This window comes from Carassius carassius, chromosome 45 (assembly GCF_963082965.1).
Source record: "Carassius carassius chromosome 45, fCarCar2.1, whole genome shotgun sequence".
Classification (NCBI taxonomy): Eukaryota; Metazoa; Chordata; class Actinopteri; order Cypriniformes; family Cyprinidae; genus Carassius; species Carassius carassius.
The window spans coordinates 21,679,718-21,692,462 of record NC_081799.1 but is presented as its reverse complement, the minus strand read 5'-3'; the positions used below and the strand labels follow the sequence as shown (position 1 = coordinate 21,692,462).

General features: G+C 36.1%; 2 protein-coding genes and 1 long non-coding RNA gene across 3 annotated transcripts; 2 read left to right on the top strand and 1 right to left on the bottom strand.

Annotated features, from left to right (window-relative positions):
* The first annotated feature begins 1,231 nt into the window (after window positions 1-1,231).
* Window positions 1,232-5,422, top strand: LOC132127409 (WD repeat domain phosphoinositide-interacting protein 4-like). The gene is made up of 11 exons (XM_059539263.1): window positions 1,232-1,442; window positions 1,547-1,663; window positions 2,100-2,174; window positions 2,265-2,369; window positions 2,489-2,594; window positions 2,685-2,779; window positions 2,876-2,955; window positions 3,536-3,744; window positions 4,194-4,295; window positions 4,424-4,569; window positions 4,651-5,422. Exons 2-11 carry the CDS (start codon window positions 1,615-1,617, stop codon window positions 4,758-4,760), a joined length of 1,077 nt encoding a protein of 358 aa, XP_059395246.1. The 5' UTR covers window positions 1,232-1,442; window positions 1,547-1,614; the 3' UTR covers window positions 4,761-5,422.
* A 774-nt stretch (window positions 5,423-6,196) lies between these two features.
* LOC132126921 (ras-related protein rab7-like) lies at window positions 6,197-11,196 on the top strand. Its single transcript, XM_059538522.1, has 6 exons — window positions 6,197-6,394; window positions 7,026-7,098; window positions 7,209-7,335; window positions 7,959-8,177; window positions 10,687-10,815; window positions 10,884-11,196. The coding sequence occupies exons 2-6, from the start codon at window positions 7,046-7,048 to the stop codon at window positions 10,971-10,973; spliced, it is 618 nt and encodes a 205-aa protein (XP_059394505.1). The 5' UTR covers window positions 6,197-6,394; window positions 7,026-7,045; the 3' UTR covers window positions 10,974-11,196.
* A 716-nt stretch (window positions 11,197-11,912) lies between these two features.
* Window positions 11,913-12,696, bottom strand: LOC132126922 (uncharacterized). The gene is made up of 2 exons (XR_009427474.1): window positions 12,483-12,696; window positions 11,913-12,452 (listed from the first exon to the last, which is right to left on the bottom strand). It is a non-coding gene; the product is annotated as an uncharacterized LOC132126922 (long non-coding RNA).
* Window positions 12,697-12,745: the final 49 nt, after the last annotated feature.

The window sequence follows — 12,745 nt, the reverse complement described above, 5'->3', positions numbered from 1 at the left end:
GGATGGACATGGTCAGAAACAATGCTCAGGTAGGACGTGGCATTTAAACGATGCCCAATTGGCACTAAGAGGGCATAAAGTGTGCCAAGAAAACATCCCCCACACCATTACACCACCACCACCAGCCTGCACAGTGGTAACAAGGCATGATGGATCCATGTTCTCATTCTGTTTACGCCAAATTCATCAGACCAGGCGACATTTTTCCAGTCTTCAACTGTCCAATTTTGGTGAGCTCGTGCAAATTGTAGCCTCTTTTTCCTATTTGTAGTGGAGATGAGTGGTACCCGGTGGGGTCTTCTGCTGTTCATCCGCCTCAAGGTTGTGCGTGTTGTGGCTTCACAAATGCTTTGCTGCATACCTCAGTTGTAGTGAGTGGTTATTTCAGTCAAAGTTGCTCTTCTATCAGCTTGAATCAGTCGTCCCATTCTCCTCTGACCTCTATCATCAACAAGGCATTTTCGCCCACAGGACTGCCACATACTGGATGTTTTTCCCTTTTCACACCATTCTTTGTAAAATGGTTGTGCGTGAAAATCCCAGTAACTGAGCAGATTGTGAAATACTCAGACCGGCCCGTCTGGCACCAACAACCACGCCACGCTCGAAATTGCTTAAATCACCTTTCTTTCCCATTCTGAAATTCAGTTTGGAGTTCAGGAGATTGTCTTGACCAGGACCACACCCCTAAATTTTTTTTTCTTTTTTAGTTTGTTATTAATATTGTGAGGTTCAGTGTAATATTTGTGTCACTTGTAATATAAGCTACTCGAAATGCCTACATTAAAAAAAAAGTGTGATAAATCCACAACATCTATAGTCGTATTAATGATTTGGGTTTGCGTAATTTGAGAAAAAGTTGAGGTCCATTTAAACGGGTTTGGTCAGGACGGGTTCTTTCTTTCTTTTTTTCTTTTTTTCTTTCTTTCTTTCTTTGCCCTCATTTATGCATTAAAAGTATTATTTAGATATATTCATTGCACAAATTCCATTTTCCAGTAACCAGTAACCACAAACGACTGTGATTGGTCCATTTTACAAGTGACACGTGAAAAAGCATAATTAAGGCCTATAGAAGCTGTTCAAATATACACAAATTCTGTTCCACTACTGGGCACATTTTTGTCTTTTACCCATTTCTGTGAAAAAGCCAGTCTCCGTCCTCTACTTGTGGTATCCTCCTCTCCAGCAGGGGCAGTAGTGCTCTCTTCACAGTCCTGTGGTGTCCTCCTCTCCAGCAGGGGCAGTAGTGCGCTGTTCACAGTCCTGTGGTATCATAGAGGAAGAGAGCAGCGACGAAGACAACAACAACAACAGCTATTGGCACCTGTGCGGTTATTGCCTAATGTGCTCTATTAAATTAACATTAAACATTATTCAATCAATTTGATTTATTTGTTTAGCTTCAGGGCAACACGTTGGATCTTTTAAATATCTTAATGGTGAGTGAGATGTCATGACAGCCGGATTATATTGTAAAAGGAAGTTGTTTTTCTGTTGTAATGTCAGCGTTCATATGTTAAACCGCTGTCTCCTGCTCATCCAGGCTGATCAGATCTAGACCATAAAACTCCCGAAGATCCAAAAAGCAGCAGTGAACTCTTCTCTGAGATCATGGCCCAACAGAGAGGAGTCAACAGCCTTCAGTTCAACCAAGACCAGAGTGAGTCTTAAGTGTAGTTTCCTTGAAAAACATCCTGCTGTTTAATTACTAATGCTGCTAGGCTGATTGATTGATTATTTATTATTTATAGTATTTTAGAAAACTGTTACCCTTAGTGCCTTATTGCATAATATTGTCTGTAATAGTTAAGTAACTCTTTACCGCTAATAATAATTTGCTAAAAATGTGTGATTGACTGATGACCTTTTTCATGGCCAAAATAATACTAATATAACTATGAAATAATTTCATGATTGCAAATGAAAAAAGAAAAAAAGTGCATTATTGATAAGGTGGATTTTTGGACTGATTAAAGGGGATATAAAGCCAATATATCAGGAAAATACTTGTCAGTCAGTATTAATGATGTACTAATGATTTCTTTTAACTGTATTCATTAGCTTTGAGTTTTTTTTAATTTTTTTATTTTTTTTAGGTTGTTTCTGTTGTGCCATGGAAACAGGTGTTCGTATTTACAATGTGGAACCTTTAATGGAAAAGGGCCATTTAGGTAAGATAATTCTGTGTTTTTCCTTTTTTTTTTTTTAAAAACAAACAAACATATTTGTAGAGTTGTCTGTGTTGATTTGATTGATTGTAGATCACGAGCAGGTGGGCAGCATTGCTCTGTGTTCAATGCTTCATCGATCAAACCTCTTGGCTGTTGTGGGAGGCGGCGTCAACCCCAAGTTCTCTGAAATCTCAGGTACACTGGGAGTCTTAAGTGCACTTATATACTTAGATAAAGTACACTTAAATGGCCCCCTTAAATTCAGACTTTAAATGAGCCATTCATTTTATAAAGTTTCATCTTATTTCTGACAGTATTAATTTGGGATGATGCTCGGGAAGTGCGAGACCCTAAGGACAAATTAGTCCTTGAGTTCACGTTCACCAAACCAGTGCTGGCTGTGCGCATGAGGCATGACAAGTAAGACACTCAGCCATAAGACAATAGTCTTTACACTTAACAATTCTGATCGTATTAATAATGTCTCATATTATATCTTTGTATGTGAAGAATCATCATTGTCCTGAAAAACAGGATCTATGTGTATAGTTTTCCTGACAACCCAGTCAAGATGTTTGAGTTTGACACTCGAGATAACCCGAAAGGTACTGTGAGCAACACTTGCAATTTCAAATAGTTTCATCAGAAAGAGGCTTGACTTGTTTTATCAGTTTTTCATCGATGTGTTTTTGCGTTTGGAGGTTTGTGTGACCTGTGCCCTAGCTTGGAAAAGCAGTTGTTGGTTTTCCCTGGGCACAAATGTGGCAGCCTGCAGTCAGTGGTAAGACTTATGTGCAAATAGTTATAAAATATTACAGTAGTGAATTGAATTTTATTCAAACTTGCAGTCATTTATTAAATGAATTACCCGATTTTTTACTTTAAAAATGTTAATTTTGTAGTCAAAATATAGATGTAGAGGAGTTTGTTTCTTCATTAGAACACATTTGGAGACATTTATCATTATTGAATGGGTGCCATCAAAATGAAAGAAATTCACACAACTCCAGTCCATCAATTAACATCTTGTGACATGTTTATAATAAATATATCTATCATTTAGATAGTTTAAGTTTTAACCTAAAACCATTGCTTCTGTCTAAAATATGAGTCCTCCAGTAAAATGTGGACTCTTATTCTTACGGCACCCATTCACTGCAGAGGATCAAACTGTAAGTCATGTAATGCTAAATTTCTCCAAATCTATTCCGATGAACAAACAAAATCATCTACATCTTGAAAGGCCTGAGGGTGAGTGAGTTTTCATCAGATTATCTTTTTTGTGTGAACTATTCCTTTAACGTACTGTATTTGTAGTAATGTCGTGTTATTATTTAACATTGTTCATGAATCTTTGACAGGACCTTACCAACACCAAACCTGGCACATCATCTGCTCCTTTCACCATCAATGCCCACCAGAGTGAAATCGCCTGTCTGGCACTAAACCAGTCTGGCAGTGTGGTTGCGTCTGCGTCCAGAAAGGGCACGCTGATCCGTCTGTTTGACACTACAACACGAGACAAGCTAGTGGAACTACGAAGAGGAACCGACCCTGCTACGCTCTACTGGTATTGTATCCGAGCTTCTTCTTTATCTAGATTCCAGCTCTGCTCACTTTGGACATTCTCTTAAATTCCTGAGGTGCATCCTGGGATATTTTCTGAGCAGCATTGAAAGTTTTCACATAGATACTGAACACCTGAATTTACTTCACTGTCTGAAACTATCCAAAAATCAATTCACAAAGAAATTTATATGAAAACACTTTATTTGTGTAAATCATCGGTCCCCAAACGTTTTTTCCCAGCCAAACTACTAAGACGTAAAATATTTATTTGAAATATCCCCTGTAAATGTAAATTAAAATGTCAATAATTTAAATGGTTCTGTGATGTCTGATAATGGTCACACACATGCAAGAAAACAGATAAAATATTCATAATATATATTTTGATGATAAATGAAATTAAACAACAAAATTCAATAATTAATGATATGTAATTTTTGTTGTTTACAGTATTAATTTCAGCCATGACTCATCCTTTCTGTGTGCATCGAGTGACAAGGGAACTGTGCACATATTTGCTCTGAAAGACACCAAACTGAACCGGCGTTCTGCGTAAGATTAATCAAGTCATTTTATTGTAGTTTTCCTTACATTAGCTGTTCTTTAGAAATGTAGAAATGTAGTTTTAGTTATAGTCACATAGTCACATGGTTTTATGTGTGGTTTCTTGTCTTCTCTAGTTTGGCGCGAGTAGGAAAGGTGGGTCCGGTCATTGGACAGTATGTGGACAGTCAGTGGTCTCTGGCTAATTTCACAGTGCCGGCTGAGTGCGCTTGCATCTGTGCCTTTGGGAAGAACACCTCCAAAAATGTCAACTCTGTTATTGGTATGTGGATTTTATTCCAAGACATTTGAGTGAACCATTATTGTTTTGTCAGTTTCTCATCACTTGTGTCTCTCTTTAAAGCCATATGTGTTGATGGTACATTCCACAAATACGTCTTCACCCCTGATGGAAACTGCAACCGCGAGGCTTTCGACGTTTATCTGGACATTTGCGATGACGATGATTTCTAAAGGTGGAGATATGTAAAATAGTAGCCTCTTTAACAGAGAACTCTGCTGGTTGTTCCTGATGCTTATTTCTGTGAGATTATGTTACTGCCTTGTATAATCAAATGTACATAAAATCGGTCTGTGAGTAAATGTCTTGTTAACTTTTATCTTATCACTCCATGTGCAGGAGTTTCAAAGTCTGTGATCGTTCACTTGTTCTTCAGAGATACTCAGCCTTTGAACACTTTTGAATGATTTCTCACAATTTGTTTGTCCTGTTGGTGTCCTGTTACTCTTAAGGAATAAGGTTCCTTAACCTTAAAGGAACTTTATTTATGAATCAATAAAGCCTTTTGGGTCAGAAATATATATAGAACAGGGTTTTGGCTTTATGATGTGTTTTAAATAATAGATGGTACAGCTACTAATATGATAAATCATAGATTTTATCTATAACAAATCAACCTTTGTATTTTATGTTACACTTATGTAAAGAGAAAATATGCTGACTAGGTTTCCATGCATATACTACAGTTCTAAAGTTGTTTATGGAAGAAGTCTGTTATGCTCACCAAGGTTGGATTTGTTTGATTCAAAAAAATGCAAAAAAAATAATGTTGTGAAACATGAATACCATTTATTAGAACTGTTACTTTGAAATAAATATATTCTATTTGAATACATTTTTAAAATGTAATTTTATTACTGTGTTGGCAAATATTTCAATTTTGAAAACAGTTTCAGAATGTACAAGAAAAAAATAAACAGCTTCATATTTTTGTGGAAACTTAATATATTCAGTATTTTTGACTTAGAAAGTGCAAACAAACTGCATATATTTGAAATGTAAATCTTTTGTATCATTATATTTTCTATCTCACTTTTGATCAATTTAATGCATCCCAAAAGTATTAATTAACAAAGACAAAAAAAAGTATAACAAAAAACTGACCAAAAACTTTTGAGTGTAGTTACATGAAAACATTTCATATATCAGATAGATTAGATAGGTATTCATCCCCAGGTAAATTTAAGAGGCCCTGTCCTGTAGCTTATACAACATAGAAAATACAAATACACACGATATGAATCTAAAGATAATACTGTAATATAAAAAAAAATAACACTGATATATATTTTCAGCATTGCATAGTTAATTAAATATTTCATTTCACATTATATGCATTACTGTATTTATATTCATAACATTTTGTAAATACACAAAATATTAGTAAACAGTTCAGTCAGGCAATGTAATAAATGGGTTTATATCAGTGGATATCACATTTACATACCACATATTGTGAGTTTTCGGTGCACAGGTCTACTTTTGTAACTTATAAAGAAATGGATGGGTTTTCTTTATCTGATATAAACAGCACGACAGAGATAGATAACACACTTTTGCATTTGTATTTGCATTCACGTTTACCGACATTAAGATGATGGGTGTTGAGTGAAGGGAGGGAGTGCTTGCGGCTCATTATTACAGGCGGATGTGCTGAACTGTCCGTGACAACCGTCCAAAAACACGCCACACGACCGAAAGAGCGCGTCCCGAGTCGACCAGAGCCTGTGGAGGTGTCGTGTTGGCTTGTTTTTGTTGTAGGACAGCAGAAGGTTGTTGAGTCTCAGCTGGGATTTCTCCTCAGAAAGTAAGTTTTTGTCACGCTAACATGCTAGCTAGTCTTCGCTAACACAACAGAAGTGACAAGTGTAAAAATACTGAAACACTTCATGACTTAAACGCTCTAAAATAACAATAATCTAAGATTTAAACGTTTTAAGAGTATAAAACGTGATTATTTATATAGATAACCTGTGTAAGTTAAAAGTGTTACATTTACGGTTGCGTTTGTGCTAGTTTTAACTAGCTTTTCATAGCCTTAGCACAAAACCATATGCTAAACGGATCATTTTAAAACATTAGATTGTTCTGTATATAATTTTAATTTATAAAAAAAGTATTTTAAACTTTAACACTGACATTTTAATAACTGACAGGACATTTGCAACTGGTTAGCATGAATTGAAAGCTTATACTGACATTGACAACAAGTAAGGTTATCTTTTTATTGTCAATAAATGCGAGGGGTTCTCTTTTTTATTAATGACACGCTTTATATTACATTCATTATGGTAGATTTGACATCGTGCGACCTTCCCTTTTCTACATGTTTATGTGTTTGGCAATCAAAGTTACTGCATGTCATTTGCGGAGGTTCCATACTAAATCAGTTAATTACATATTAAAGTGGCCTCACAAATTATCTTATCGTTTTTTAGGCACAATTTAGTCCACAAGGATGGCTTCTCGTAAAAAGGTGCTTCTGAAGGTGATCATTCTCGGGGATTCTGGGTAAGTGTTGGCCTTCTGATCCAATGATGCCTGACAGTGTTATTTAATTAGGTTCTGAGATACATAATCTTCGATTATACTATAATCGCTCTTGTATTTGTGTGCTGCAGGGTTGGGAAGACTTCTTTGATGAATCAATATGTCAATAAGAAGTTCAGTAATCAGTATAAAGCCACCATCGGTGCAGACTTTCTTACCAAGGAGATGATGGTGGATGACCGACTGGTGACGATGCAGGTACGAGTCTTTAGATGTGATCCATTTTTATTTAGCATATTATATGTAAATATATAAAAACGGGTCACCATCATAAATCAAAGCTAAACCCTTTTTTTTTTTAAGAAAGAAATGTCTTGGCAACTAAGTAGCAGCATTTTTTATTTTCAATTAGTTTTAATATATTTTAAGTACTTAAATAAAGCAATATAGACATTAAAAGTAATACATTTACTAAAACACACAAAATAACTAACTAAAATTAAAGCTTTAAAAAAAAATCTAATTCAAATTATAAATTAAAACTAAACTGACACAAATAACATTTATACTACAAAAGTAATTATAAATGATAATGCATTAAGCAAGATTTATATATTTATATTTATTAATTCATTTTTATTTTAGTTTTTTACCTGAGGTCCATTTACTTTTGAAAATCTTTTGAGTCTTTTGAAAATAATATTTTGTATATAATGTATTTGTTTGTATTATTATTTCATGACTGTGTTACCCTCCTGACAACCCTAAAAATTAAACAGTTTTTTTTTTTTTTAATATTAAGGACATTTTGATTTCTAATAATATGGCCCTTTAAATGCAAATGATGCAGTACTATAATATTCTCCTGGCTCATGTTTCAGATCTGGGACACGGCAGGACAGGAGCGTTTCCAGTCTTTGGGTGTGGCTTTTTACCGCGGGGCAGACTGCTGCGTGCTGGTGTATGACGTGACCGCACCGAACACCTTCAAAACCCTGGACAGCTGGAGGGATGAATTCCTCATTCAGGCCAGCCCTCGAGACCCGGAGAACTTCCCCTTTGTAGTGCTCGGCAACAAAATCGACCTGGAGAACAGACAGGTCGGTCTTTACTCAGCCTCATAGAGTTTCATGCCTACATTTTGACATCAAATTCTCAGAGGAAAACCCCCATTTAATTTCTACATCTCATCTAAACACGGTCTTCTTCTGTTGTCTTATAATGATTGTTGAACATGATCATCATTTTATTGGTTTTTATCCTGTATATCAGTGATCCTCACTATTTTTTTCACAAGAGCCACATTGGCAGAGCAAAATCAAAAGGCGAGCCACTTTTACGACAACATAAGTCACCTTTGCAAATGTGCATTTCTACATATAAATTGGACATCCCACAAAAAAGAAATAACACGGCCAATACATTTTCGTTTAAGAACAGATTTACTTTAATAGTGGGATGAGCGAAAGCTGGCATGCATGTCAAACAAAATGCCCCCAAAAGAAAAAAAAAATCTCTGTTTTCAGTGCTGATGCATTCATGTAACATTTAAGGGCACCTAAAAGCTGTCACAACGAACCGGCAAAATTAATGATTATGAATATGTAAAATATAGCAGAAGACATTTAATTTTTTTTATGTCTGTCGGCTAGAAAGATGCTGACTCGTGATCTTCGCAGTAGTGAACGCGCCTGAGAGAAATGCACATTTCATACGGGAGGGAGAGCAGTCTGTTTTCTTTCGTTTTGAATTGTTTTGTTTAAAAGTAGACATTTCAATCTTTATATATAGCCTATGTGTCGGGTCTGTGAGGCAAGTAGGCTATACGCTGAGTTTCGGTTCATTCAAGAGACAAACTCCAGGTTCACACCGGCTCCTTCGTATCGTGGTTATCTATTTTCTATTTACTTCTTATTAAATCCAGACAATTGGTTGATGAAACCTTGATTAAAATTAAGATACAATTAATACAAAACGAAATCAAATTTAAAGACAGGCTTTGTGCTTTCTGTTTGAGGTCTCAGTGAAAGTTTTAAAGCAGTCTTAGTGCCTCTGTCAGAGCGTTCACGTCCGTAACGGAGAACTGTCCCGTCCATACGATTTTTTTTATTTATTATTTTTTTTTATACATTTCTAAATGAATGCGACTTATAGTCCAGTGCGAGGCTAGGCCTATATGTTATTTCTTCTTCATGGCGCATTTTTTGACTGATTCGACTTATAGGCTACTCCGGAGCGACTTATATTGATAGGCTACACCTTTATGAATTCTCATTTTACTTTTTGAACTCCATTATTGAGCCGAGTTTTGCTTGAAAATAGTCTACTGTTGATGACTGTGCAAGACTAATGGATTCAGGGTCAGGCTTGAATGAGCATGCTTCAGACTCGTGGTGTGAGCAGAAAGAAATTGGAGCGGGAAATGCGACGCTCCGTCCACCGTCCTTTTGAAATTGCCGCTCTGCGCTCTGTCTAAGATCCGCCCGCTCGCTTCCCGCTCGCTCCTGCCTCACATGCTCTGAAGGCAAGTGGCAGTGTGATACTGTAAGCTACTATGCGAGCCGCCAGTTATAGCTTGACGAGACGCGCAATGAGTAACTGTGCTGTATATAAATACTTTATCTTACAAATTATCATAAAGTATTTTTGTTTAATATTATTAGTATGATTGAGATACTATTATAGTTTCTATTTTATTATATATTATAACATTTTATTATATTTAATATTTGGGGGGGGGTACATTATAATTTTTACATTTGAATAATTTTCTTGTTTTTGTTTATTTTATTTATTTTTTAAGGTCCACTTACAACGGTAGTAAAGTAGTTTTTTACACTCTTGTTTTTTATTTTCAATTAAAAATTTTACAAATTTTGTGTCTTTATTTTGTCATTTTGTTATTAGTTTTTTTAAACTATGTCTATAGACCACTTCATCGGGCGCACACGCCTGGCCCGAAGTTAACTTCCGGTCTGTGCTTGTGTATCATTCTGGCTAGTGGCACCGACTTCAAACGCAGTTAAATGCAGTGTTTCCCATACATTGATTTATTTGTGTCGGCCCGCCATAATATCAAAACTGACCACCACAAATAGATTTTCCAAAAGGCTTTGACTTCGTTGAATAAATATGAGCACTGCACATTTAAGAATCAAAACCCAGCGTGGATATTTTTATATCCCTGTATCTCTGAAGGAAACCAATAAGCCTGTCTGATTTACACAGCAAACATTTTTGCTTGTTATCAGTAATCATCTACTCTAGAGGGTCTTTGCTGTTGTTATTGATTCTATGTAGAAGTCTACTAGAAGTTATATTTGGGCAACAAAAGCTTGCACAGGAATGTTTGTTTGTTTTTGGCGTTGAAACCATCTATATATTTGTATTAATTTTATTTCAGTTTGAATAATTTTTTATATATCAAGTTAAACTAAATGAAAATTTGAAATGTTATGTTGGCAACTATCTGAAATAAAAAATCTTAACTTTTTAGATTTTATTTCAATCTACATTTTTCTTTTAACAATGTTGATTTTAAAATCGGATTCGGATTGGATGAGCCATGTATCAATTTACTGTTTTGACCAGTTCATCGCCTTTGTGCAGGTGACAACGAAACGAGCCCAGGCCTGGTGTCAGAGCAAAAGCAATATCCCGTACTTTGAGACCAGCGCAAAAGAGGCCATCAACGTGGACCAAGCTTTCCAAACGATCGCTCGCAATGCCCTCAAACAGGTACGCACCGTTTGACATGTCCAATAACAGCACCTCCACTCTGATACTAACGTCCACCCATCTCACAGGAGTCTGAGGTGGAGACGTACGACTTCCCAGACCAGATCAAACTGAGAGATGACAGACCCGTGTCCTCTGGTGACAGCTGCAGCTGCTGAGATGGGACGCTTGGAGATAGAGGGGAGCAGAGAGGCAGAGGAGAGCCAGCGCGGGGCGGACCGATCTCAATGTGCAAAACATCCAGCATTCAGAAGAAAACCCTTCCTTTCCAAACTTGTATGTAAAGAACTGTTAGGAATTTAAAGAAACGCCCTGCTACAGCATCCCTTTTAAGGATATTATTTCTATGAGAAAGATTAAACATGATAGTTGTTTCTATTATTTACAAGTGATATTTCTTTTTGCTTCTGGTTTTGTTAATTCCTTCATCCATGCAGATTATAGTCTTTCAGACTGGTCTCCTGTTTATATGTCTGTCTGTGCCTTTTACTTTTTTTTTTTTTTTTTTTTTTTTTTTTAAGATGTATAGAAGCAGTCACACTTCCTTGAAATTCCTTTATTTTGCCAAATCCTTTAATATTCTAAACTTAAATCGATTCTTTAGCTAAAAACCACACACACATTCAGAATAAACAGCCCAGCATGTCACAATATCAAATCTTCAGCAGAATTTAAGAGCTGCCAAAGCTAGAAAGAAATATTCAAAGTCTGTGCCTAAGGACACCCACCTACACGGTACAGTCTTCGGTACAGGAAGGCTGGTGGTGTCGAATGAACGTTTTGGGGATCTGGGAGCTCACACAGTATTAAGTGCAATCATTTTAACCATGCAGCATGATTCCTTTCACTTCGAATGAAAGCGTTTCCCCAGTTTTAATGGATGAATGTAAAATTAATGATTAATTCCTGTCTTGACCTCATACTGTTTAATTACTCGGTTTACAGTTTATTTTTATGTTTCTATGTTCATGTAGTAGACATTTCTAACGGCTCATCTCATTGACCAAATTATGGGTATGATGTAGGTCAAATAAAGGCACAAAATGTGAAAGAAAGCTGAAATTGAAGAGCGAGTCCTGACATCCCTTGAATCCATGTGATTTTTTTAATGTCTTTATTTCTATCAATCAGTATTGTAGATGATTTCGATTTAAAAACTCTTAGTGATGTCTGCCAATAGAAACACATTTGTCCCTCTTTTATAAAACAAACACCTTCCTTGAACACTGTTAAATCATCTCTCAGTATTGTTATATCAACAATGCTCTATTAATAAATCTTTATTCAAATGACAAAACACTGGATCTTGTGTTTTGGCTTCTGTTACACCAAAAAACCTCAAAGGAACGGTTCACAAAAAAACATTACCCACCCTCAAGCCATCCAAGATCATCAGAACAAATGTAGCATTACATCACTTGCTCACCAATGGATCCTCTGCAGTGAATGGGTGCCGTCAGAATGAGAGTCCAAACATCTGATAAAGACATCACAATAATCTAATTAACTGTCCCTGTTGTCCTCTTGCATCAGAATTCACAGACATATTTCTTTAGAACTGTTTTGGACTGTATTTGCTTGTAAACTGATCTGAGCGTATTTCACTTTTTCACTGGAGAGAACTATATTACAGATACCTTAATTATGGATTAGGTTCTTACAAACACACTTAATTGATGAATTGGAGTTGTGTGGATTATTGTGATAGTTTTTATCAGCCATTTGGACTCTCATTCTGACGGCACCCATTCACTGCAGCAGATCCATTGGTGAGCAAGTGATGTAATACTAAATTTCTCCAAATCTGTTTAAAAAAGAAACAATCTCGTCTACATCTTGGACAGCCTAAAGGTGAGTAATTTTTCAGTTTCAAGTTTCATTTTTGGGCTTTTTGAGTCTTCGCAGTCCATACTTGAACACACTGCAGATG

Coding starts and splice junctions, on each gene's coding strand:
- LOC132127409 (XM_059539263.1), top strand. CDS start 1,615: ATGGCCCAACAGAGAGGAGTCAACAGCCTTCAGTTCAACCAAGACCAG. Junction 1,664..2,099: donor TCAGTTCAACCAAGACCAGA/GTGAGTCTTAAG, acceptor TATTTTTTTTAG/GTTGTTTCTGTTGTGCCATG. Junction 2,175..2,264: donor AATGGAAAAGGGCCATTTAG/GTAAGATAATTC, acceptor GATTGATTGTAG/ATCACGAGCAGGTGGGCAGC.
- LOC132126921 (XM_059538522.1), top strand. CDS start 7,046: ATGGCTTCTCGTAAAAAGGTGCTTCTGAAGGTGATCATTCTCGGGGAT. Junction 7,099..7,208: donor ATCATTCTCGGGGATTCTGG/GTAAGTGTTGGC, acceptor TGTGTGCTGCAG/GGTTGGGAAGACTTCTTTGA. Junction 10,816..10,883: donor CTCGCAATGCCCTCAAACAG/GTACGCACCGTT, acceptor CCCATCTCACAG/GAGTCTGAGGTGGAGACGTA.